Source organism: Theobroma cacao, chromosome 4, assembly GCF_000208745.1.
Source record: "Theobroma cacao cultivar B97-61/B2 chromosome 4, Criollo_cocoa_genome_V2, whole genome shotgun sequence".
NCBI classification, from domain to species: domain Eukaryota; kingdom Viridiplantae; phylum Streptophyta; class Magnoliopsida; order Malvales; family Malvaceae; genus Theobroma; species Theobroma cacao.
Window position 1 is genome coordinate 1411308 of NC_030853.1, and position 24728 is coordinate 1436035.

Genomic DNA, 24728 nt, shown 5'->3' on the forward strand with positions numbered 1-24728 from the left:
CGATCTCTCCCATCTCGTCTCTAATAGAATGATTTAAACCAGCAAGATAACGAAAAGTAATTTGTTCGTTACTCTCAGCTAACCCAACCCGAATTGATAAGTTATTGAATTCCGATGTATACTCTTCAACGGTCATGTTATTTTGCTTCAAACAATGAAACTTTTCATACAATTCCATAGTATAATCAGCAGGTAAAAAATTACTTTCGTAATTTGCTTTTCATGTGCTCCCAAGTACTGATTTTAAGCTTACCTTGTCGTGCACCTTGCTCTTCAACTCTCTTCCACCACTGAAGTGCAGTACCCTTTAATTTCAACTTTACAAATAACACTTTTCGATTTTCTGCCATGGGTTTCCATTCAAAGTAATTTTCCAAACTAACTTCCCAATCCAAATAATCCTCCACATGAAACTTCTCATGAAAATCAGTTACTTTGATCCTGATTCCTCCACTGTTTAAATCAAGAGCATGTTATAACCGGCCCTCCAATCCAACTCTTTTCGTTTGATTTGCGGGTCCATCTTCATGGAAGGGGTTCTCGTTCTCAAATTCGTCATCATCCTCGAGATCATGAATCTCAAGGGGCTTGTGGTCACCTTCCGGATTCTCCATTCGGGCTTCCACTGGTTCCTGACGCTGCAAGGCTTGCACAGCCCGGGTCAAGTCATCAATCATTCTCCGCATCTCTGCCAACTCAGCTTGTTGGGGCTGATTGCCTCTACCTCGACCTCTAGCTCGACCAACCATAATCTCCTAACTCAAATCCTTATAGGATAGTAAGATCGTTTGCTCTGATACCACTTGATGTAGCCAAAAGGTTTAGGGCAATTAGAACTCAACAATTAGGGTTAGAATAGGGTTGATTGTGTTGGGACAATAAAAAGATAATTGGGTTTTCAAAGAAACCTTTTGAATAAATATTCAAAATAACAAAAGATGATAATGATAATCTTCTACCTAAGATACTTATTTATAATAGTTAAGATAAATCCTAATCAAATAATAATTTTAATCCTAAATAAAGACTTAAAATACTAAAATCCTAATAAAGATAAGAAAAGAATTCCAAACTAAATAAATAAAATAAAATCCTAAATTAATTAAAATACTAAATAAATTTTCATATGCGCCTGCATCAGGTAGTAAAAGAAAAACAGATTAATTTGAAACAAAAAGGAAAAAGAAAGGGAACCTGAATAAGTGATTTGATAGCGTCAAAAGGGTAAGTAAGAGCAGTGGCGAATACCACAGAACCTGAAGCGACAATTGCATGAGTTGCAAACAAATGGTTCTGCAACAACTCATCCATTCAAACCTGAAAAAATTACAATTATATATTTCTTATTTAATTCAGAGCAAAAGAATACGGTTCATTGCAAATGCACGTAAAGAGGGCATATAATGTAACTTGTATTCAACTGAATCAAAACGAAAAAACTTTTAAGCGATTTTAGGATCAAATGAAAGGAAAATACTTAGAGTCTCTCGGAAGCTTGTTTCCACTTTCTTTATTAAAGAAAGAAATTTAGATAGGCAACAACTAGAGTAGAGGAATGACAGTTTGACTCAATGAGTTAAGAAACAAAATAGATTTGATCAGAGTTAAGGGATTATATGGTTTTTGGGTTCATACCTTTAGGTGGCGTTTGGTATTTTGCAGAGAATGTAAATGCTGAGTATGTGATTGTTGGGAAGATAACTTTTCGGTGTTTAGTATAACATGAGAAAGGGATGATTGTAGGGAATGTGATTGCTAGGAATATTACATTGTAGTGTTTAGTTTGGAAACACTTTATTGAGAATGTAATATAAATTCATAAAATTACGTATAAAAATAAGTTGAATAAATGTACATTCGTTTTAATGTAAAATTTTAATTTTTCAACTTTATCTCTTAATATAATAAATAATAACTTGACAAAATAACATAATAATTTAATATTAATTATTTAAATATGAAAATATATAAAATTACTAAATATTTATTTTTATTCTAAACCTATAAATATTAAAATGAATAATGCCTAGAATTAACATATGAATAATAAAATACATTATCCAAAGAATTTTCTAATTTTTTGTCTTTGAACTTCTTCAGCTAAAGATTTCCCTTTTTATTTTTCTTTTAAAAATAAAAAGCAAATGCTTTTAATAATAAATTTTTATGAACAAATAGAAAAGCTCCAATGTTTCACTCAAATCTTGTTGAAAAGCAAGCAAAATTTTAGGTAAAATGTGCTAATGGAACATATTTCCTTATTTTTCTCTATGAAAATTTGTCAGCTGAACCATCAACTTTCCAAGCTTAGGACCAAATATTTGTTTCTACCATTGGATTTTGTATGCTCAATGAAAAAGAACAAAAAGAAAAAAAAGACTGGCCGAAAAGAACAGCCCCTGATGTTGGGTTCTCATATCATGCTAATTACTATCAACTGAATTCGGGTATTGAAGATGATTATGTCCCAATGCTAAATCATAGTTCAAAAAGATTAACAAGTCAACTGATTGAAAAACAAAGAAAGAAAACCATAGAGAAAACAAACCACTGAAAGAGGCCATCCTTTTTTTTTTTTTGAAAATTATCAACCTGCTTTCATTAAATCAAAGGGAATGAATTTGTTCCCTTGTCCAAAAGAAACATTGGGACAAAATCTACACGGAATAAATACTGGGCAATATGCTCTCACAAGACTACCGAGTATATCTTTCCAATATTCTTTCCTGATAACTCCACATATAATCCCCATCATAGACATTGAACAATAAAATGCCATCCTACCATTCTCACTTTTCCCACCCCTTTACATCAGACCTCATGGCTGTAAACGAAAGGACCTGTACAAGACTATACAAAATTAACCTAGTCACAAAATCAAAGTTCCTATCATCCATTTCTCTATCCATTTTCCAGCAAAACAATTTTATGCAAGCAGCATTTAAAACACATGCAGAAAACTCGTCCAGTTTAAACATCACTAAACACTTTGTCCTAACAATAATCATATTCCCAAGCCCAACATACGGTGATATCAATCAACACCATCAGCATCCAAACAGAAACATGTGTAATTCTGAATTAATACAATAGAGAATAAAACAAGAAGTACATGAATGAAACAAGGTTTAATTAACAAAAACTAGCTAGGAATTAATACAATCGAGAAGTAAATGCTTCTTTTGTACCATATGCAAAAAGTGTACGAAAACAAATTTGTTGATGCAAAACAAACAGAAAGCAGATGATTACCCAATGTCGAAACCATGACTGATTTGAACCCAGACAGTGCAGACACTCCAAGTTTATCGAAAGAAAAATAAACAAACTCAGATAGGATTAAAAGAATTAGTTAAATGAGCAAAGGTTTTAGCTACAGCCACGTAAGTTTCTAGTTGATCATGACATTTAAAAAATCTACCTTTTTGAAAAGGTTTATTAACTTTGAGTGTTTTGCATGAAAATATAATTATCATGCGTCGTTTTGAATAAAGCTTGATTATCATGATCTACAAATTTAATTATAATGTTGCTTATTAATATAAGTATAATATTAAAATTAATATAAATCATTTGTTTGATTACATATTTATATTGATAAAAAGTTTTTACTTACGTATCACTAGAAATCAAGCTAAAGGAAAACATATACAATGAATGCATATGTCTAAAAGAAAAAAAAAACTTCTCAAACTTTAATTACTCCTTTTGCTAAAACATATTGTATATAGCACTAAATGTTTTATAAATTTCTTAAAGGAAAACAAAAGTTTTCACATTTTCATTTTCTTAAAAATTTCTCAAATACATTAAATGAATTATAAATAAGTTTTCAAGAATATAATTGTGGGATTTTGAGTTTAAAACGTTTGATTTAAATTCATCAAGTATAAATAACGAAATTGCCCTTTTTGTCAAAACTACTTATGTTTCTTATATTTATTTATCCTTTATAAGATATAAAAGAATTCATAAAAATGATAAAAATATAAATTTTACTTATAAAATGTTTGATTAAGCTTACTTAGAAAAAAATGAAATTGCCCTTAGTGAAAAGTTTTCATTTTTCTTACATGTATCTAGCTTTTTAAGTCTCCAATTTGATTTGACAAAAAAAAAAATATATATGTATGTTATGAATATTTTTGTGAATATCCATTTATTCTATCTATATCTAGATTTGATGTAAATTAGATTGGATTAGAATTTAATCCATCTAATCTCTAAGTGTTATCTTCATCTTGTAAATTCTATCAAGATAAGGGAGTTATTTGCCTATAAATAGGCCCCCTCAGTTCATTTGTAAATATACACTTCAATAAGAGCTCTTTTCTCTCCCCTAAATACTTTCTTTCTTCTCTTTAATTGTTCTTTCAGTTATCTTTATTTATTCTTTTAAGTTATTTTTCATAACAATATATATATATATATATATATATATATATATATATATTATTTANACTCACCAAGAAGAAGATGAAATTACCCTTGGTCCACATCACCACTATTATGTTACTTTACACATATATAAAAATTTAGGGTATCATATTATCAAAAAATGTGACCACAATATTTCAAGCAATTCACTGCTCTTTTACCATTGATCCCACAAATTCAAAATAATCAAAATCACCCACTCCACAAGAAATTCACTATATCCACTATTCGCTACTCCAAAACCTCTAATTCTCCCATTTTTCCACCTAGCCCACTAACAAAGCAAGCACTAATCTTCACAAAATCAATTGTGTACAAGTACCTTTTAACAGCCTCTCTATTAATCAATTTTTCAATGTACCAGAGATTGAAGAGGATGAGTATGCCAACTATGTAAAGGGCAAATGTATATCTTGATGAAGTGGTCACATTACTTTGTGGACCCAGTACGCAAAGGAAGTTATCAAAAGGAGTCCCGGCCTCGTTTAAAGCCAATGCCTTAAATAAGTTCTTCAAGGTCTAGTATCACTTCGTTTGTTGCTTGATCACCAACAAGTTGAGTATGGGGTTTTAGATGATGTTTGACAAGGATAGTCTAACTAGACCTAAATTTGAGTATTATATGTTCATTCCATGTTAAGAAATTAAGCGGGTGATTAATTAATAGGATAGACATATACCTATTAATCATACATAGTCAAAAATAAAACCTAAACTTAATCAACTTTAGCTTTAATTAATTTTTTACAGACATATAGATAGTTAATGAAGCTAGGTAATTGTGTGATGACTTGACGGAGTATTATGCATGCTTAAGGAACCTAGACTAACATTAATCCCCACAAAAAGTAGGCAGTTAATTGATCTTGTATCCCAACAAAGCAATAACTGAAATCATAATCCTAGGCTTTAATTACATTGTTTCCTCACTATAATCTTAGTTTGCAATTCTTGGATTAATTTAGATTTTTAAATTTCATTTCATTTCATTTCAGCAACTTGTTTTTTTCTTGTTTATTGCTTGGATAAAACTTAGCTTATTTAATTTTAATAATTAGCAACAAGTAGTAAACCAACTCCTTGAGAGATCGACAAACTCAACTTATCAATATATTACTTGTTGACGATCATGTGCACTTGCATGATTTCCTTCATGAATTGAGAACATCTTTAAAACAAATATATTGGTAATTTAGCAAGCAACAACTACCTAGGAGGTTAAGTAAAACTGATGGGTGAAAAAGTAAGTGCATTCACAGGAATAACAGAGTAAGGATCTAGAAAGATTAACTTTCAATATCCAACATTTCAACCAAAACTACACTTGGAAGCAGTAGCTAAAATTGAATCAACATGCAGGCAGCAGAAGGGTCAAAAAACATAAAATCAATCACAAGGATTTTCTTTCAATACAATGAATGTCGGCTTGCAAATCCAAAAAGAAAACAGTAGATTTATACTTGGCAATAAAACAGAGAAACATAAAGAGAGTAAAGAAGAAAACATGAAGCAGTAGATTTATACTTGTTTTTGATCCATTTGCTTATGTTCTTTACTATTAATTTATACATTTTTTTTGGAAATTCAAGTTGAGGTTTGACAAAGGTTGGAAATTAAATTGGTTTCGATTAGATCCATGGCAGCACAATTTTGAAAGCTTTGAAATTATGCACATAAGTAAATAAGAGAAGTTTGGCTTAAAACCACCATTAATTCCATATTGAAACGAATACAGTAAGAGCAATGATTGTGAAATTACGTCATTGCTAACAAATTTCAGGAAAATGTTTCCATCCCAATACCAGAAGAAATTAAAAGGAACTGATAATTAAGATCATAGTCTTCAGATAACAGTTAATGAAAGGGAAATATTGTGCAGCGGTTCCTTTTTTGTATGTGCTCTTAATCTATCAGCTCTAGATTGACAAACTCCTACAAATTCAGTGACGCTTGATTCTTTGCAAGGCTTAATTTGACGTTATAATTGGTTGAAGAACAATGATTCGAACATTTGTGAGAGAGAAACACAAAAAACCAAAACCAAAGAGAGAGTGAATGACATCAAAACACAGAGAGAAAGAGAGAGAGAGAATCTAGGTCTTTCTTACCTCAATTCGTGGCTGTCGGATGAATAAAATGAAGGATGGGCGGCTGGCGGGGAAGCGGCGATTGTGGGTGAGCCCGTGAGCTGCCGGCAAGGGGGAAGGCAAAGGGGCAAAGGGATTTAGGTTAAGTTGTTCGTTCTGGTCGGGAGTCTGGACAGTTTTCGTCTCCAGGATGATCACATAAGACAGCTTTAAGGTTAATGAAACTAGACCCAAACCTAAGAGCTTTAAGCGCCAAAAAAAATGGAATGAAGTTTGGATAAGAAAAAAAATTGTATGGAAATTGTTTTTTATTATTTTGATAAAAGAATTGAGGACTATATGATAATTGTTTATAAGCATACCCAATTTGTTTTCAAATGCATAAAAAATTATAATATATACATAATAATAATTTAAATTTTTATTAATTCAATTTTAATTTTTCAATTCGGTTAATAGCATGAAAAAATCGAACTGTGCTGATAAAAAGATTGAACTTTTAAAATCAAACACCCTAAAAACCAATATAACTAAATAAAAAAATCAAACTCGGCTTAATTCAATTGATTGTTTTAACTTGAAATGATTTTTTTCCGTCTTAATTATCAATGAAATTTTTCATTTTCAATGAAGAATATATCAACTGAAAAATATCAAACAATATTATCTACAAAATTTAATTCTTCATGCACAAAAAAAATTTGGTATAAAAAGGACCTCACTTTTTTTATTTAACTTTTTTTTATTGCAATTAGATGTAAATGTATCTCTTTAATTTAGTTCACCAAATACTGTTACTTCTTTAATTAATGAGGTAAAATTAAAATTTTTTAAAAATATAAATTTAAATATTAAAAATTTATTAATAATTAATTAAATAAAAACAAAAAATATCCCTTTTTTCTCTCTCACTCCCCACAACGTTCTTTATTGTTCTTCTCCCCTTCTTCTTCTTCTTCTTCTTCTTCTTCCATTAAAAATAAAAACTAAAATATCTCACTTTTCCTAAAATCATCTTCAGCCTTTCTTTTTTTTCTTCCATAGACATCCAAATTAAAATCTTATTGAATTCTTAAGAGAGTGTCGCTGAAACCCTAAAAAGGAAAAAAAGTAAAAATTTTGATATGCAGATATTCTTTTTATTAAGAGAAAAAAGACTGTTGAACCAAAACACCTTGTAGCTCAACAAGGAAGTAATAAATATTAATTCAATTTTGATTTTTGAATTCGTTTGGTTAGTAAATTTAGTATTTGAAAAAATCTGATAGAAAGATTGAACTTTTAAAATAGAACACCTTGAAAATCATTACAACTTAATTGAAAAAATCAAACTCAGTTCGATTCAATTGATTTTTTCTATTTGAAATGATTTTGTTCACCCTTAATTAGAAATGAAATTTTTCATTCTCAATGAAAAATATTATCAACTTAAAAATATCTAATATACAAAATTTAATTCTTCATGGACAAAAAAATTGGTATAGAAAGGACCTCACCTTTTTTATTTAATGTTTTTCTATCGAAATATATCTGTTTAATTTAACTCACCAAATGTTGTCAAAATTAAAATTTTTTAAAGACTTAAACTTAAATATTAAACAATTTTTAATAATTAATTAAATAAAAAAATCTCTTATTTTCTCTCTTTAACTCCCAAAAAGATTTTCATTGTTCTTCTCCCCTTCTTCTTCTTCTTCTTCTTCTTCCATTAAAACTAAAACTAAAATATTTCACTTTTCCTCAAAACCTCTCTAGCCTTCTTTTCTTGTTCTTTTATAGGCATCCAAATTAAAATCGTATTAAATTCTTAAGAAAATGTTATTGAAACCGTAAAAGAGAGAAAAAGTGAAGAATTTGATATAGAGACTTTTTTTTTTTTGTTGAGAGAAAAAGGTTGTTGAGCCAATCCGCCTTGTAGTTTAACAAGTAATTCTTTTGTTGGTTAGCATTGGAACCAGATGGGATCCATAGTTGGCTGATTTGACCACCAATTGTGACTATAAATAGTATTAGTGTTGAAACAATTGTCACAACTTTTGTTAGAATTTTAATTTAATATTAAGTTGATGTTATTTAATTACTTTAACCATTTTTATCCTTCACCTTTAATGGTTATCACATTATAAATTTAAATCAAACTAATAATTAAACCCTAATTTATTTATTTGAAAAAAAAAACAATTGATTATCATATTATAACCCTAAATCAATTGTAAAAATCCCTTAAAAAAATATATCACAAAGTCAACATGTAAAAGTTATCTTGAAAACTCTTGAACTTGAACAATTTAAAATTTAAAGTAAAAAATCTAGCTAGCAATATTTAGTCTATTTTTGTAAAAGATTTTAAAGTAATTTGTATCCTTTTAAACTAGCTAGCAAGAATTTTTATATAAAAAATTTAAAATTTATATGTTCAAAAGTAACAATTTTTTGAATTTAGTATAAATATATGAGAATAAGGATATATATATATTTTTTTGAAAGTTGAGAACAAGGATATAAATATGTATGTATATCTAGAATGAGCTTTCCTAAAAAATTGATATAAATGTATAAAAATAAAAATAAAAAGTCATAATCATGATTTCTTAAAGATCAAACTAAGATTAAAAAAATCAATATTTAGTTTTTATATTTTAAACTAATAACTTCTCAAAGTAGCTACCCAGAATTATTACAAAAAAATAAAAATATTAATGTTCAAAAAGTAACATTTTTGAAAATTTCAAAGTAAACGTATTAAATTAATGATAAAAAATATGAAAATTTCAAATTGTTGTTCTTAGAATTTTGATGTTAACGTATAAGACCAAGGATAAAAAGTAATAAAAAAAATCAATATTCACTTTTTCTAAAAAGTTTTAAAGTAATTTCTATCATCTGAAAATAGATAGTGAAATTCATACATAAAATTAAAAATTTTGTTGCGAAAAAAGTAACATTTTTTACTTTAAATATAAATAAATCAGAATAAGGATTAGAATATGTAAAGTTGAAATTAGCCTTCTGAAAATCTTGATGTACATATAAAAGAATAAGGGTAAAAAGTACTATCGCACAAATTAAAATAAAAAAAACCAATATTATTTTTCTAAATATAATTACTAAGAGTTTAAATGAAATTTCTATTTTTTTATAGACTTGTCTAAATATAAATGATAATTATAATTAAAAAAATTTCAAAAATGATGTAACAATTACATTAAATAATATAAATCAAAGGCAAACCAAATGAAAAACCTAACAAATCAAAACATAATATGGAATGGAAATTATAAATTAACATTTCAATATTTTAAGATAATTAGTTTAACCTAATTAAAGCAATTAAATAATGTTAATATCAAATATATATATATTTTAATTTTAACAAAAAAAATGAGATTAAAAATAACAAATATGTAACATCTAATGTAAAATGGGTAATAATAACGAATAACTTACATTGTTTACATATTAATTGGGTTTTTTTTATTCTATTATCTTAGTTTAAAGTGGGATCCTTTTTTCAATTTGGGAACTAGAAATCCAACAATTTAGAAAACTGTTTCTTGTTTTATTTGTTTTTTTTTTAAAAATGAAAACAAAAACATTAAAAAGGATACAAAATGAAAACAATATCAGACATAACATAGCAGCATGTTCTTTTGGGTAAACTACTCCTATCCTGAGGTCTTTTTATCATAATTCAATCTGGGTCTAATAGCAATGCTGCTACGACTTATTCCTGGTTCTACCAACACACAGCCACTGTCTTGGATTCAAAAGATCATCATCTGCAATAGTAGGAACATGCCAACTACCACTTTCTGACTCCTGCATTTTCATAATCCCATATTCTTCGAAATAAGCACAATTTAATATGAAAATAAGGCATAGACTCCTGCATATTCGTAATCTGATATTCGGTGAAATAAGCAGAATTTAATATGAAAAGAAGGCATAATAATTAAGATTAAATATACTAAACTTCAGAGTAAGGTGCTATTTTATACAACTTAAATCAAGACTGAAAATTTAAAGTTCCCTTCACTCAGCCCCTTTCTCTCATCTCTCTTCTAGTTTTTTCTTTTTATTGTTTGGTACATACTCTTTCCCACCTGTCTCCCTCTCCTCTATTATCCCAAAAATTTTGAAATTTCCAAGCCATCAAAAACAGTGTCGTTTTTTTATCCTAGCCAAGCATAAAAAAAGGGGAAAGAACAGAAAAAGCCAGGCCCTTAGATCCCCCAGCTACAGTACACTCATGTAGCTCACGTTCTATATATGATATATTACTTTTTCATAACTACATATATTGAATTCTGCAAATTAATTAATAATATTTTAACCATTATAGTTATTACATCTTATACCATTTGACATGCAACCTTTTTTTTATATGAAATAAATGGTTTAACGAGAAGTTTATAAAGAAGTTGTGACATATATGATGTCTTTTCTTGCTTTGGTAGGAAAACAAAACAATGGAAATTAAAAGGCAAAGAACAAAGATAAAATTTAAATAGGAAAGACAAATAATAATAAAAAAAAAGATAAAATACAATAACCTCTTCAACTTTTGACCATAATTACACGCAAGTCCAATAATTTTCAAAGTGAATATTCCGTCCTAAACGTGTAAACTATCTTAATGTCTAAATGTGAAATGTTTAAAATACCTTTCTTCTTCCACGATGGGTGCTCCTAGAGAGGATCTAGTGTTCTCTAGCCAGATCCGACCGCAAGGTGGTCGGCTGGCAGAAGGTAAGGTAGAGTTTTTTTTTTTTGAAAACTTATAGTTCGGTAATTTTTAATATTAATAAAAGGTAAAATAATCTTTTCAATATTACCATGTCATCAAATTAACAAAACATTAATGGTTAGACTTATATGTCTAGCAGAAGATATTCTTTTAGGACGAACTGTACATTTAGAAAACTAATGAACCATTGTAGAATTATAGCTAAAACTTAAAAGTGTTAGTGTATTTTACCCTAAAAAAGTGGAAAAATTCTTCATTTCTTCATTTAACTAAGTATAACCAAAAATAGTGAAAGATTTAATGTTCAAGCTCTATGCAGTTGTCAAACAGAACCTAAGCATTTAACCAATCTCTCACCTGAATAACAATAGAATATGGAGGCGGCATGTGAAGCGAAAGACCAAGCCTCGTCATAGATAACCGAACCTACAAATTATCAACAAAAAGACAAACTTATTATTTTGTTTTTTTTTTTTCAAGTTAAATGCTCATTAATCTATGGGATTATTCCTTAAAATGTACAATATTCTTACTGTTTAATCTCATAATAGCCAACAGAGATCAGTATGCTATATGTAGTACTTTTACCATATGTCCACAATAAGTATACTAGATAACTCATAATCAGAAAATAACTTGTATTGCCACTATTCTAACCAAAACAATCATTTATACGCATGCAAAGCTAGTGCCCTTGTACATTGAAATATAGAACAAAATAGCAATATGATTAAGGCATTGCATCAAGTCAGAAAGAATACCTGATGCTTTTCCTTCCACCTTGGAAAAAAGGATGTCCCTAATAACTGGAACAAGTGGTCCCTCATTTCATCATTTGTAACCAGCAAACACTTGCAACTAACAGCAGCATATAACCAATACCTACAAATAAACATGAAAAGGAATTATTGACAAGATTAATCTCAAAATTACAAAAATACAAATGTCCATGCCCCTAGATAAATTTTAGTACATCAATGGTCACCTCTTCTTAATGTACAAGTGTCTTTACTTGAGTTTTAGTATAATATATATAACAGGGAAACTAAGAAAAATTGTTTCTTAGCAGAATCCATAAAGTAAATTTACTAAATGAGCCAGAAAGAAGAAAGTAAACGGAAAACCTATTTGATTTCACATCATGAAACAAATCAAATGCAGAACAAAACTAAATACTTAATTTAGGATGTATAGATAGGTGTAGTAGTAAAGGTTCAAAACCAAATAACAATTTATCTTCAACAAAAAAATATAACAAATTATGCAATCTTTGATAATTTACAACCAATAAAGGGCTAATAACTAAATTTTCAAATTACTTTTATTATTTTGATGTAGTGTATTTTATTTATGAAAAAAGAAATTGCATACTACATTTAAGTAAGACACCATTTTATGATTAAGTTGTTCTCTAAATCTACCACCATTGTTATGGCAGGAATATTCAATAGCAGCAGGAGAAAACTCCTGCAATTGCCACCCATCACCAAAACTTTAAAAGGAGAACATATCAAGTAGAATGTAAAATCAATAATGAGTTGAGGCACAACCTCAATCTTATGAGGTGTAAAGCTTTTCTAATTCACATTTTAATCTATAAAAATCTATAGCAAAGTTTTTAATGTACTAGCAATAGAGTATACATCTAATAAAAAAAAAAAACATAGAGATAAATCCATAAATATGTTATGAACAATAGAAAAGCACTCTAAACCTATTGAACTAATTCATTGTATCAAAATCAAATGGAATTGATACTGCACAAAGTACAGGTTTAAATGATAAATAGGTCCAAAATGTGTATGTAAGTAAACAAGCCTACAATTTTACTTTGGCTTCAATTCAATCAGTAGACCTCAGCAAGTCTTCAACTGGTGCTAACTGAAGACCCTCATATTTTCTTTTTGTACAATGGACCTTTTTTTTTCCTTTCCCTTTCCATCTACAAAGAAATAGTTCCACATTCAAGCCCATAAATGTTACCAAATGAAATGGTCAACTTCAAAATTAACAAATTACTTTGATAAGCTGGCTCAATTCTTTCCAAGCTTATTCCATGAGGCTTAAGCCTCACCATAAAATGCAAGAAGGGCATAAACATCCTTAGAAAGCCTATTCCTCACATTAGGAGGGTTATGCATATTTTGGGAGTAACACACACATTTATATGCCATATAGCTGCCTCTGAGATGCCACCCAAAAGATAACATGGCAGATCAATCAATCAACTCAGACCTAGCAGAGTTGTCACATAAATTGATAGTTTAAGGCTTCACTTCCACTCAAGTCTTAGAAAGATAATTTTTTTTGAAAAGCTTTAATATATAGATCCATTGAATATGTGATGAAGTGCAAAGGGACAGTAAATACCTTCAACTAACCTGAGTTCTACTATCAGTCCATGGCAAGTCTTAGAAAGATAATTAAAAGTCAGCACAACTGCATCACATCATTTGAAATCCTAATTTGTACGTGTAATTAGCCAAACTAAGTCCAATTAAAGCCCTCAATAAGCAAAACCCAACTTTAGAACACCAATAGCATCAGGTGGTGCAACTTCAGCATGGAATTGAGAAAGCAGGGAGCGATTTGCTTAAACTGCATAAAATAATACACATACATATTTGCTCAGATGGAACCATTTTGAGAAGGCTGTGTGCATGTGTGTGTGTTTGATCACAAACATGAATATCTCTCAGACTGCAATTGGAAGCAAAGCAGGGCCACAATTATCAGCAATTTCATTAGGCTAAGGGTCATGACTTTGGATGGTAAGGGACGGAGAAGGAAGGAGATAGAAAAAGAAACGGAAATGGACAGGTGCAAATACAGAGACATGGTAAGAGAGAGACAATCTAATTGCAGGCTGAAGGAATTGAACATTCAAACACTTTGATAATGTACTTTCTTCTCAAGGTCAATTTTTTTAAATGACAATACATGCACATGCATTGATAAAAAAACAAAAAAGAGCATTCAAGGATTGAAAGAAGAAAAAAAAGAGGATGACCTTTGAAGGAAGAATATGTTAGAAAAAGCCACAAACATACATATTTTTTAGAGAATATTCAATTCAATACTTTCATAATTTTGAAATGAGAGCTTACCAGTCATCATTTGAACCAGCAGGAGTAGCATAAAGTGCCCCAGCCCTTTTCCAACTGTCTAACCAATTCCTGTTATTGGGATTCCTAGCGGGACCATTAGTTACCCGACCTTGATGCAAAATAACTAGCGGGGACCTTTTTGATGGACTCATTTGTCGTAATTGGTTTACAACATTATTAAGCTACAACCATAAAGAATGGTTAAAGACTGCATACAGATGTCTTGGATCAGGATCATCTGTCCTGAATCTTTCTCTCAACCTCTATCATTCCAGTAAAGTAATGCCACGCATCAATCTTTATGCTTGTCTATAATCAGACTCATAACTGGGTTAGCCTTAATTTAAAAATTATCACATTGATTGCTTAAAACAACATAATTCATGTTGAAGGTAAATTGATATTACAATTTCTTCTCATCTACAGCAACATAACCGGTCACTTTTACTAGTAAATAATTTGGGGAATACAAAAAAGATTCAGGTATCAAGATCTTGTTTTAATAAATGGTAAACCTATCAAAAAAGAAATTGTAAAAATGATAAACTTTTAGTACAAGTGTAAAGCCAGATTTTACTTTAACGATTATCTTTCTATAAGAAAACCATTCATGTGTAGGACCATAAAAATAATACTGATAAAAATTCATGGCTCATGGTAGCATTAAAAACATGTGACACGGTTATTTTTTTACTGTAGAGGAGCAAGATCATCTAGCAGGATATATAAGAGTCTTTTAAAGTTAATATTGGTCTTTGTTATAAAGTCAGAATTTTTAGGGAGAAAAAGAAAACAATTTGAATGTGCCTTGATTATTTATTATTTAGTTTAGTTTAGAACAATTGATGTGATTTATTGTTGACTCAGGTTAATTAAGATGCAAATATGCTTCAATTGAGAAATGTGGATGATGGCATGGCAATATTTTGTTACTGGGACAGAGGCTCAACCAAATATTTGGGACAGATGATCTCGATCCATATATGTCTTGCTTTCACAAACATCACATTAAGCTTCTTCTCATAACCCCTTACCTGGTTAAAATTAAAAGTATCTGCTTTGATGAGACCCACATTTGCACCATCTACAACTGCATCAAATGGTCCATGCTGCTGCAACCACTCCTGGATAAGGTCACCTTCTAAATCAGTCATGATTTAACTGCGATCCGCTTTATGTAAATATGAATCACTAGCCTAAAGCAAACAGAAGCTAAACTATGCCTTGGTATATTTATTGAAAAAATATTATCAAAGATAACATAAAAAGAATTTCACTAACAACTAAGCAAGTCACTCTAAATTGTGAAAGCAGAAAAATAATCAAAGGATACAAAACCATTACCATACAAGCCTATCTTACAGCAATATCATTTACATGAAAGTACAGTGTTCTCACTCACAACATCCACAAATCCAAATATTAATTTAAAACAACATAAAAAATTAAGTGGTGCTAGGTAACTAGAGGAAATTATTAACAAGCCATGCTCTATGTAACAAGCTGAGATCACAAAGCCAAAGTGATTAACTCTACAAGTTATTTAATTCAATCACAACATAATAAAAACTGCCAACCCAAAATCCAGAACAATTATAATTTTTGCTACAGAACAAAAATTAATGCAGCTTTATATTAATGTAAATGTGTGACATATAAAGCATTCAATCAGATGCCACACCAAACGGCTATGTAGCATGGGAGAAGGCTAGGAAAGAGAAATAAGAGGATATGAGACAAACAAGAAAACAGAGAAACAAATAAAGAAAACGGTATGGAAGAGAGAAATAGATTGGGAGTTGGAGGAGAACAGGGGAAGAAAAGGGGGAGAACAAAGGAGAAAATACCAATACTAAAGTCTTTTAACTTGATTAACATAGGTATCTATAGCCTGCATCTTACCTGTAGTACTTGTTAAAGAAACCAACTAACTAGTATAATAAAACCTAAACCTTCTTAAATATATAGAAATTACAATTAAATCCATTAAATATGCAAAAATCAATCAAACACATCTGGAGGTTAATATAATCATTAAATTAGTATGAACTTCTTCTGCTGTCCAACAACGTTTAAGAGAAACAAATATGCACATGATTTCAAATAGCTTTTAAGTGCCACAACTTACAAGTTTAGACAGCATTTCAGGATAACACAATAATGAATTTACAGTATTTGAAAACTCTGGAATAACTAGCAATGGAAATTCCCAACTTCTTAAGGCAAGAGTTGTTATATCAGAAATAAGGGACAATAAGGTTTAAAGAATTACCTGGAACCGAATGAAATCAGCTTTAACCTCTCTATTGCATGCCAATTCAGTTAATTTCGTAGCAAAATTTTCTGTCTCTTTTGGATCAATATCAATACTAACAAGCTTCTCCCCACAACAACGACACACACCATTCTCGGTCATCTTAGTCCTCATCACCCTCCATCTCCCACTTCCCAACCACCCTTGCCCATGCCACCCTCCTCCTCCATCTACAACTCCTTTCTTTATTTTATTCACATCCCAACTCTCAACACCTACTTTTGCAGCATCCTCCGATTTAAACCAATCCTCAATAATTTGAAACGTTGATTCTGAGACCTGCCTCACTGTGGCTCGCAACCTTTGCAACATGTCATACACTTTGTCTGCATTCTTTGTATCAGCACTAACTTTCAAAAGAGCAGAAAGCTCAGGCTCTTCAGGCGTCACCCCAGATTCAGCCATGTGAGCATCTAGTTCATATCCTTTCTCTGCATTCCCCTTCTCACAGAATCCAAACAAAGCCGGCCCATATGACCTGAGTTTCGGTGGAATTCCAAGACTCTTCATCTGCTTCACCAATTCAAAAGCCAAATCCAGGTCTTCCCTTGCTACTGCCAACCTCGCCATGCTTGTAAAAGCAGTCTCATTAGGAGAAACTTTATCTCCAACCATTTTCTGGAAAATCTCAAAACCCCTCTTCAGCCCTAACTCCTTCAACTCGACCCCATCTCCACTCGCTTCACGAGCACACAAGTAAAGCAGCACATTGTAATGGTGCTGCTTTAGAGTAACCCCGTTACTCCTGCCTTCCTCATACAAACGAAGTGCTTCCACAAGTTTACCATGCTTAGAGCACATATCAAGCTTATATTTAAGCACACTTTCAGGTGATTCTCTATGTGCTTTCTTCCTTGCTTTATTGGACATTGCATTGGTACTATTAGATGTATTAACAGTTGATTTGGCAGCAGTAGCAACTGCAGATAAATTTCTTGTTTTATCCACGGCAAAGTAATTTACATGAACATTCGAGATACTAACAGGTTTGAGAAATAAATGATAATAGCACATACCAAAGGGAAGCAAACTGCGATGGAAACAATTACGGTAGATAAAAGAAAATGGGATTTTCTTGAACATTGACATTGAAGGGACATAAGGGTTTACCCCTAGCATCACTCTTTCCTCTGTTACTAATCAATACCAGTATTTGCTTCTTTTTTTCCTTTTCTTTTTCTTGTTAATACTTTGAAAAGGAGAAATTTGTAGAAGACAATGGAAGTGGAGAACCTGTTATGGCCACAAACAGCATTGTGTTTTGACGGTTGCGAATGAATTGTTTTCGATAAATGAGAAGATCCAAACACTAGCTTTAGCTTTGATTCCTCCTCCTAAAACTGCAATACCACCAATCAAATAACATTTATCAGAAATCATAGCAATACCTTTGTTCCCAATAACAGAGAGACAAACAAGAATGAAGACTACAAATTGATTTTCAATTAACAGAGATACATGTGTGACTTAATTAGAAAATCCAAAAACAGAGAGCCCAAATCCATGAATTAGGAAAAGAAAGCTGTCACATCCTGTCCCTTGGGATGTTAATTAAACTACAACGTTATTTGAAATTTAAGATGAATTATGGCTATTATTGAAGGGAAATGTCAAGTGGAAATGGAGAAGTTGACATAAGATTAAAATAATACATTTATAATAAAATAATAGGATAAGAATAAAATAATAATATTTTATTAATGGTGACTAAATAAAATATTAAAATATTATTGGCAGGTTTTGTAGAAGGAAGTTCGGCCAAAGTGGGGGAGTATGAACTTACGGATTGAAGAATTTTATGAAAGGAAAGAATTTTGTGAAAGTAATTAAAGGTATATTTAAATGTATTTATGCTTGAATTTGAAATTCAAAGAATTCAACAAAGAAAGTATACATGCAAGTGAGTTTAAGGAACCAAGAGAAAACAAATATTGGATGTGGTATCAAATATTTAAATACAAGTCGAAAATAATATGATAAAGGCTTATAAAACAATGGACGGTGTGTAAAGAGGAAAGAAAAGTGGCCATCATGCAAGTGTGCCATCCACCACGTGAAGGAATATAAATATACAAACGAGAATTTATGTGGATCAAGGCATGTGAAATATGGAAGCTGCCAAAGTATAAGGAAAAAGAATTGAAATAGAAAAAAAAAGGGCTTTGTAGAATCCGCCCGTTAATAACCAAAGTGATCTGCCCACTTTTCATCCAAAACCCAAGAACCCTTGCCATGTTTTAAGGTATTCTAAGCTTCCAAACAAATCAAGAGAGTTAGAGAACTTTTGCAAGGAGTCAAGCTTAAAACAGAAGGGAGAAAATTATATAAAAAGGTGCTTGGGAACTTGGGAAGTTCCACCCACTCATTGCAAATGGGAGGCATTCGGCTACCACCCTTCAAGCTACCTGAAACCAAATATAAAACCCTCCCCAAGAATCTTTACTTCCTTCATCATTCAAGTTAGAGTTCAAAAGCCATTGGTGCCTAAATAAATTTGTTAATTCCCTCCAAAACACAAGCTACCTGAGGGCCTCCAAAAGTCCACTTCAAAGATTGATTCAAAAGTACCCCACGGGTGGTGAGGAAAACAAGTAAGAGACCTTTGATTTCCATGACAACCAAGGATAATAATTTATTTTGAGAGAATTTGGGCTGTTCACAATGAAGGCTTAGTGGTGGAAATCAAAGCAAGGTTAAGGAAATTCTCATTTTGACATAATATTTTATAGTGCCAAGGATTAATTATATTTGAATTTCATATGGCAGATTTGTTGTCTTGGATTAATGAAGAGTTGAAAGTTATATTTTTGAATGAGTTAACCATCAAGTAAGGTAAGATGATTGTGGATATTTCTTAGTTATCTTTGCAAGTTAGCCACAGGTTGAGTAGAAAAACTTTAATAGCTTGAATTTGCAAATGTGATGTGTGAATATTGTTGCAAGGTTTGAAGAAGTAAAAAGAAATTCTGTAAAAGCTGTCCAACCCAAGGCCTAACACAAGCCCTCAATGAGTCGGTAAATTGGTTATAGTGAAGGTGAAATTATTAAGTTAAAAGATGAGTTTCAATTATTAAATACTTGCTGGCTGAATGTACCCAATAATACAGCATTGGAAATGTACTAAAGAGTGTGTGATGTTGATGATTAGGAGCTGTTGAACTAGCACCTTAGTGCTAAGCAAAAGCTATCTGAAATTCTATCTAACCGTGGCCTAGTACCAAGGGTAGATTGGTGAAGCTCAGAAGGTGAGAAAATGAATGTAATTTGAAATTTAATTGCTATAGTCATTGCTGGCTGAATGTGCAGATAGGTATAGCATCAAACATTATGCTAAGAAATGCTATTGTGTGTGTTGATAGTGATTGTTTGAGCTACTGCCTCAGCTGTCAAACAAAGTTAGTAAGCTACAGGTCATTCACACTTTGACCCAAGGCATTGAACTTTAAGAGCTCGGGTGGTGGTGGTCTGAACGTTGCTAGAGTCCTTGACCAAATCAAGCTTAAACTAAGGAAGTGGTTTAGTAATTGGTGAGAATTCCCACCAAAAGAGGTGAGTGGGCAATTCTTGTTTTAAAGCATTATCGAATGGTGAATAATATATATTAAATATGCTAGATATACCCACTGTTTAGATATTATTCAATTACATTGAGTTCCGATGTATATATTTGGATTGCAATTGAGTTGCATGAGCTGTTACTGACTAGGAATGATTATTAAGCTCGTTTTATATGTGTTGTTTTTGTGGCCATATCAAAACTATTAAGCTGTTTACAAAATGGGAAACAAGCCCTTGACATATGATGAGATTTTTTACTCTGTTTGGAAGCATTCAAAATGGTATGTATTACACTCCTGTATAAAGGCCCCAGAGTGGTCGTTAATGAGTTTTGTAATTTGCCTTGGTAGCAATTTTCATGATGCTTGAGTGAAATATTTTAACTATGCCATGCTCAGTGATACGTGAAATTGCTATTTTATTGTTCACTGATTTTATAATGAACTTGGTTATATATTTATCATGGCTTTCATTATTTAAACATACATACATGCCTATTGAACTTCTGATTGAAATTGATTCTACTTATTTGAAATTCCATTGGTTTATTTCTTGGGTAAACCTTACGGGTATAGGTCTTGTTACCACACCAGATTTGTGTGGTCTTTGTGCACAAAGTAGTGATTATTAATGATTGATAATTTATAACAAAGGGGGACCTGAAGCCCCGACTCATTTGGTTGCTTGAGAAGTTCCCACAAGTAGGTGTTGATGTTATTGATACGAGAGAGAGCCTACGGGGCTATATTAGACCTACCTAAGGATACCCTAATCGATATGTTTTTATTAATTGAGCATGGCATTACTATTATATTTGTTTGAGAAAACCATGGCTTTGATTTATAAGCTTACATGACATTCGGGAAAATTATATTGTTTGAGATTGCCATGGTTGTTTGATTTTTATCAAGCACGAGATTTTTACTCTGCAAAAGTGACAAAAAATTTTGAGATTTAAACTCAAACATCTTATATTGATTTGCACATGATTTATTAACTTTATGCATAGTTTATCTCATCGTTCGTAGTTTTTATTATTATGTTTTTATCAAAGGCTCTACCTTAATGCTTGTTTCCTTTCCTGTCCACTCACTGAGTATGAAAGGCTCACCCCAACTAGTTGACAATGGCAAATAAGTGAATTAATTAGGTGCAACGGAAGTGTGGTGAGTAGACTTCAGGTTGCTGCATAGGTAATTGGCATCCTATAGCACTTTTGTTGTGTCACTCCACTGTCTAGATATCAGGTTGCTGACCATTTTTAAATAAAGTGATGTATGCATAAAACTATTTTGGGCCGAGGGCCTTGGATACTGTTTGATTAACTTTAAATGGTGTAATGTTTGAATGTTTACATTTTAAACATGTTGTACATATATTTTAAATCTCTTGTTAAGAACTTTTATGAGTGTTTAAGAATTAAATTTGCAATTCTAGTTATATAGCATTGTTAGTATATGATACTGGAAAGAATTTATTTGGTGAGATTAATATATTTAGAAGGCTTGCCAGGTTCTACCAGGTTGCGTAGGCTTGTGCGCCGGTAACGGCCATAAGAGTGGGTTGTTACAAAAGCAGTAGAGAAGACTAGAGGTGTGCAAACAATCGATTCAGGCTAAAATTCCAAAAACCAAAAAAACCGAAAAGAAAGCAGTAAGGATAGATACCAGATAGTTTAAAGCAGTATAAAACTGCCTTTCAGCCAATGCCCATACGCAAAATTTACTGCATAAAAGTAAAGAACAGAATTAGCTAAAGTTTTATTGACTTCTTCGCAAGAAAAATAAATAAATAAAAACCAGAGTTTTTTCAGTGAAAAAAAACACAATCATCCACTTAAGACAAATGTAATTCTATTTGATCAAAAAAGAAGTAGGACAAAAATACACAAATTACATAAGAAGCACTGCCAGTCCTATCTAAGAAATTATCACGCAGAAAAGAGACGAAATAAGTATACAACCAACATTCAAATTATCATCTTTTCCTTATCTCATGTTTTCTCACCGATCTTGTTTTGTTTCTTTCTTCTCTCTTGCCTACTTTCTTTTCAAATATTAGTCATTGTCAGTCCCTAAGGAGCAGAATATTCCAAATTACAACCAGAGTTCTACAGAACAAACTCAGTCTTTTCAATCCACGTTACTAAGTATAATAAAACTACCATAAGTCCTGGGCACCCAGCTCAAAAAGTGGAATTCACTCTTAGGTACATTTTGAAGACAATCAGTCTGTCTCTGCCTTCTAAGAAGTAAAAATTTTTTTCACAAACAAAGAACAAGGTCATAATCACTGCAGATAAATAGTAAACCTAGTAACTTGTGTAAACCTATTACTTCTTTTCTAACATATAAGTTCTTTCAATTTGCATTGTCACGGTCTACCTTTAAAAAGCTAGAGGATTATAACAGCAATTTGCATAAGTGACTTCTGGAACAAATTCAACACTTATAGTGGCACAGTACATACCAAAGTTGATAAAATTCCAGAACTTTAGTCATAAATCTACAATGAATAGTGGCACATGCATGTATATGAACTTTTGATATCTTGACGATGATTACTTGTCCAGGCAGAAACAACCCCAGCTTATGGTTGTGAATTAGCCCATCCTTGTTATACATGTAGCACGGTTCCTTCCAATTATCACCTAGTTTACCAAACTACCTAGGAGGTTAAATAAAACCAAAGGGTGAAAAGTAAGTGCATTCACGGGAATAACAGCATGAGGATATAGAGAGTTTAACTTTCAATATCCAACATTTCAACAAAAACTAGACTTGGAAGCAGTAGCTAAAATTGAATCAACATGCAGGCAGCAGAAGGGTCAAAAAACATAAAATCAATCACAAGAATTTTCTTTCAATACAATGAATGTCAGCTTGCAAATCCAAAAACAAAACAGTAGATTTATACTTGGCAATAAAACAGAGGAACAGAAAGAGAGTAAAGAAGAAAACATGAAGCAGTAGATTTATACTTGTTTTTGACCCATTTGCTTATGTTCTTAACTATTAATTTATACTTTTTTTTTTTATGTAAATTCAAGTTGAGGTTTGACAAAGGTTACAAAATAAATTGGTTTAGATTAGATCCATGGTAGCACAATTTTGAAAGCTTTGAAATTATGCACATAAGTAAATAAGAGAAGTTTGGCTTAAAACCACCATTAATTCCACATTGAAACGAATACGGTAAGAGCAATGATTGTGAAAGTACATCATTGCTAACAAATTTCAGGAAAATGTTTCCATCCCAATACCGGAAGAAATTAGAATTAACTCATAATTAAGATCATAGTCTTCAGATAACAATTAATGAAAGGGAAATATTGTGCAGCGGCTCATTTTTTGTATATGCTCTTAATCCATCAGCTCTGGATTGACAAACTCCTACAAATTCAGTGACGCTTGATTCTTTGCAAGGCTTAATTAGACATTATAATTGGTTGAAGAACTATGATTCGAACATTTGTGAGAGAGAAACTCAAAAAACCAAAACCAAAGAGAGAGTGAATGACAACAAAACACAGAGAGAAAGAGAGAGAATCTGGGTCTTTCTTACCTCAATTCGTGGATGTCGGATGAAGAAAATGAAGGATGGCCGGCCGGCCGGGGAGCGGCGATTGTGGGTCAGCCGGTGAGCTGCCGGAAAGGGGAAAGCAACGGGGCTTAGGGATTCAGGGTAAAGTTGTTCATTCTGGTCGGGAGTCGGGACAGTTTTTGTCTTCAGGATGATCACGTAAGACCCAAACCTGAGAGCTTAAGGTTAATGAAACTAGAGTGTGACCCAAGATCCAAAAAAAATTGAATGAAGTTTGGATAAGAAAAATTGTATGGAAATAGTTTTTTATTATTTTGATAAAAGAACTGAGGAGTATATGATAATTGTTTATAAGCATACCCAATTTGTTTTCAAATGCATAAAAAACAGTTATTAAGATAAGCAGGTGAAGTAAGGGTTGAAATATTATAGGTTGCTTTGGTGTTTCTGCAAATTGTTGTATACGTACAAAAGTTATCATTGTAATTGTGTCTGTAAACAAAAAATGAAGGTAGTGTTCATAATCTAATCCATCCTCTTCTAGCAAGTGAACAAAAATGAATGCCCTTCATGGAAATTAAGGCCATGATACTATGTTGTGCTTCTATACAGACGTGTATATACAAAATAACAAAAATTAACTCTTCCATGTACGATGGTGCTTTTTACAAATACTAGAAGTGATGTAGTTGAAAGGTTTAAACAATTGAAACTCAATAATTAGGGCTAGAATAAGGTTGATTGTGTTGGAGATAATTAGATTTTTTATAGAAACCTCTTGAATAAATATTCAAAATAACAAAAGATGATAATCATAATCTTCTATCTCATATCACCTATTTATAATAGTTATGATAAGTCCTAATCAAATAGTAATCTTAATCCTAAATAAAGACTTAAAGTACTAAAATTCTTATAAAAATAGAAAAAAGAAT

General features: G+C 31.4%; 2 protein-coding genes across 8 annotated transcripts in view; both read right to left on the minus strand.

Moving 5' to 3' along the window:
- Positions 1 to 6636, minus strand: part of LOC18600892 (mitochondrial arginine transporter BAC2) — a 17135-nt gene extending 10499 nt beyond the window's left edge. The window contains exons 1-2 of the mRNA XM_007031620.2: positions 6546 to 6636; positions 1195 to 1317 (exon numbers count right to left, since the gene is read on the minus strand). Coding sequence (XP_007031682.2) covers positions 1195 to 1311 — 117 coding nt within the window. The 5' untranslated portion in view covers positions 1312 to 1317; positions 6546 to 6636. The remainder of the gene's footprint in view (positions 1 to 1194; positions 1318 to 6545) is intronic.
- Positions 10102 to 24265, minus strand: LOC18600893 (proteinaceous RNase P 1, chloroplastic/mitochondrial). Of its 7 annotated transcripts, none has more exons than XR_001927662.1 (9): positions 23815 to 24265; positions 21918 to 21975; positions 16651 to 18032; positions 15413 to 15502; positions 14379 to 14560; positions 13642 to 13869; positions 12033 to 12153; positions 11629 to 11697; positions 10265 to 10343 (listed from the first exon to the last, which is right to left on the minus strand). XR_001927662.1 is itself a non-coding variant. In XM_007031621.2 (8 exons), exons 3-8 carry the CDS (start codon positions 17809 to 17811, stop codon positions 10242 to 10244), a joined length of 1725 nt encoding a protein of 574 aa, XP_007031683.2. In that variant the 5' UTR covers positions 17812 to 18032; positions 21918 to 21975; positions 23815 to 24255; the 3' UTR covers positions 10102 to 10241. The 7 variants fall into 7 exon arrangements, 1 of the variants encoding a protein (XP_007031683.2); XR_001927663.1 differs by lacking the exon at positions 10265 to 10343 and adding an exon at positions 13094 to 13213 and having other exon boundaries at positions 11628 to 11697; positions 13653 to 13869; XR_001927664.1 differs by lacking the exon at positions 10265 to 10343 and adding an exon at positions 13094 to 13213 and having other exon boundaries at positions 11628 to 11697.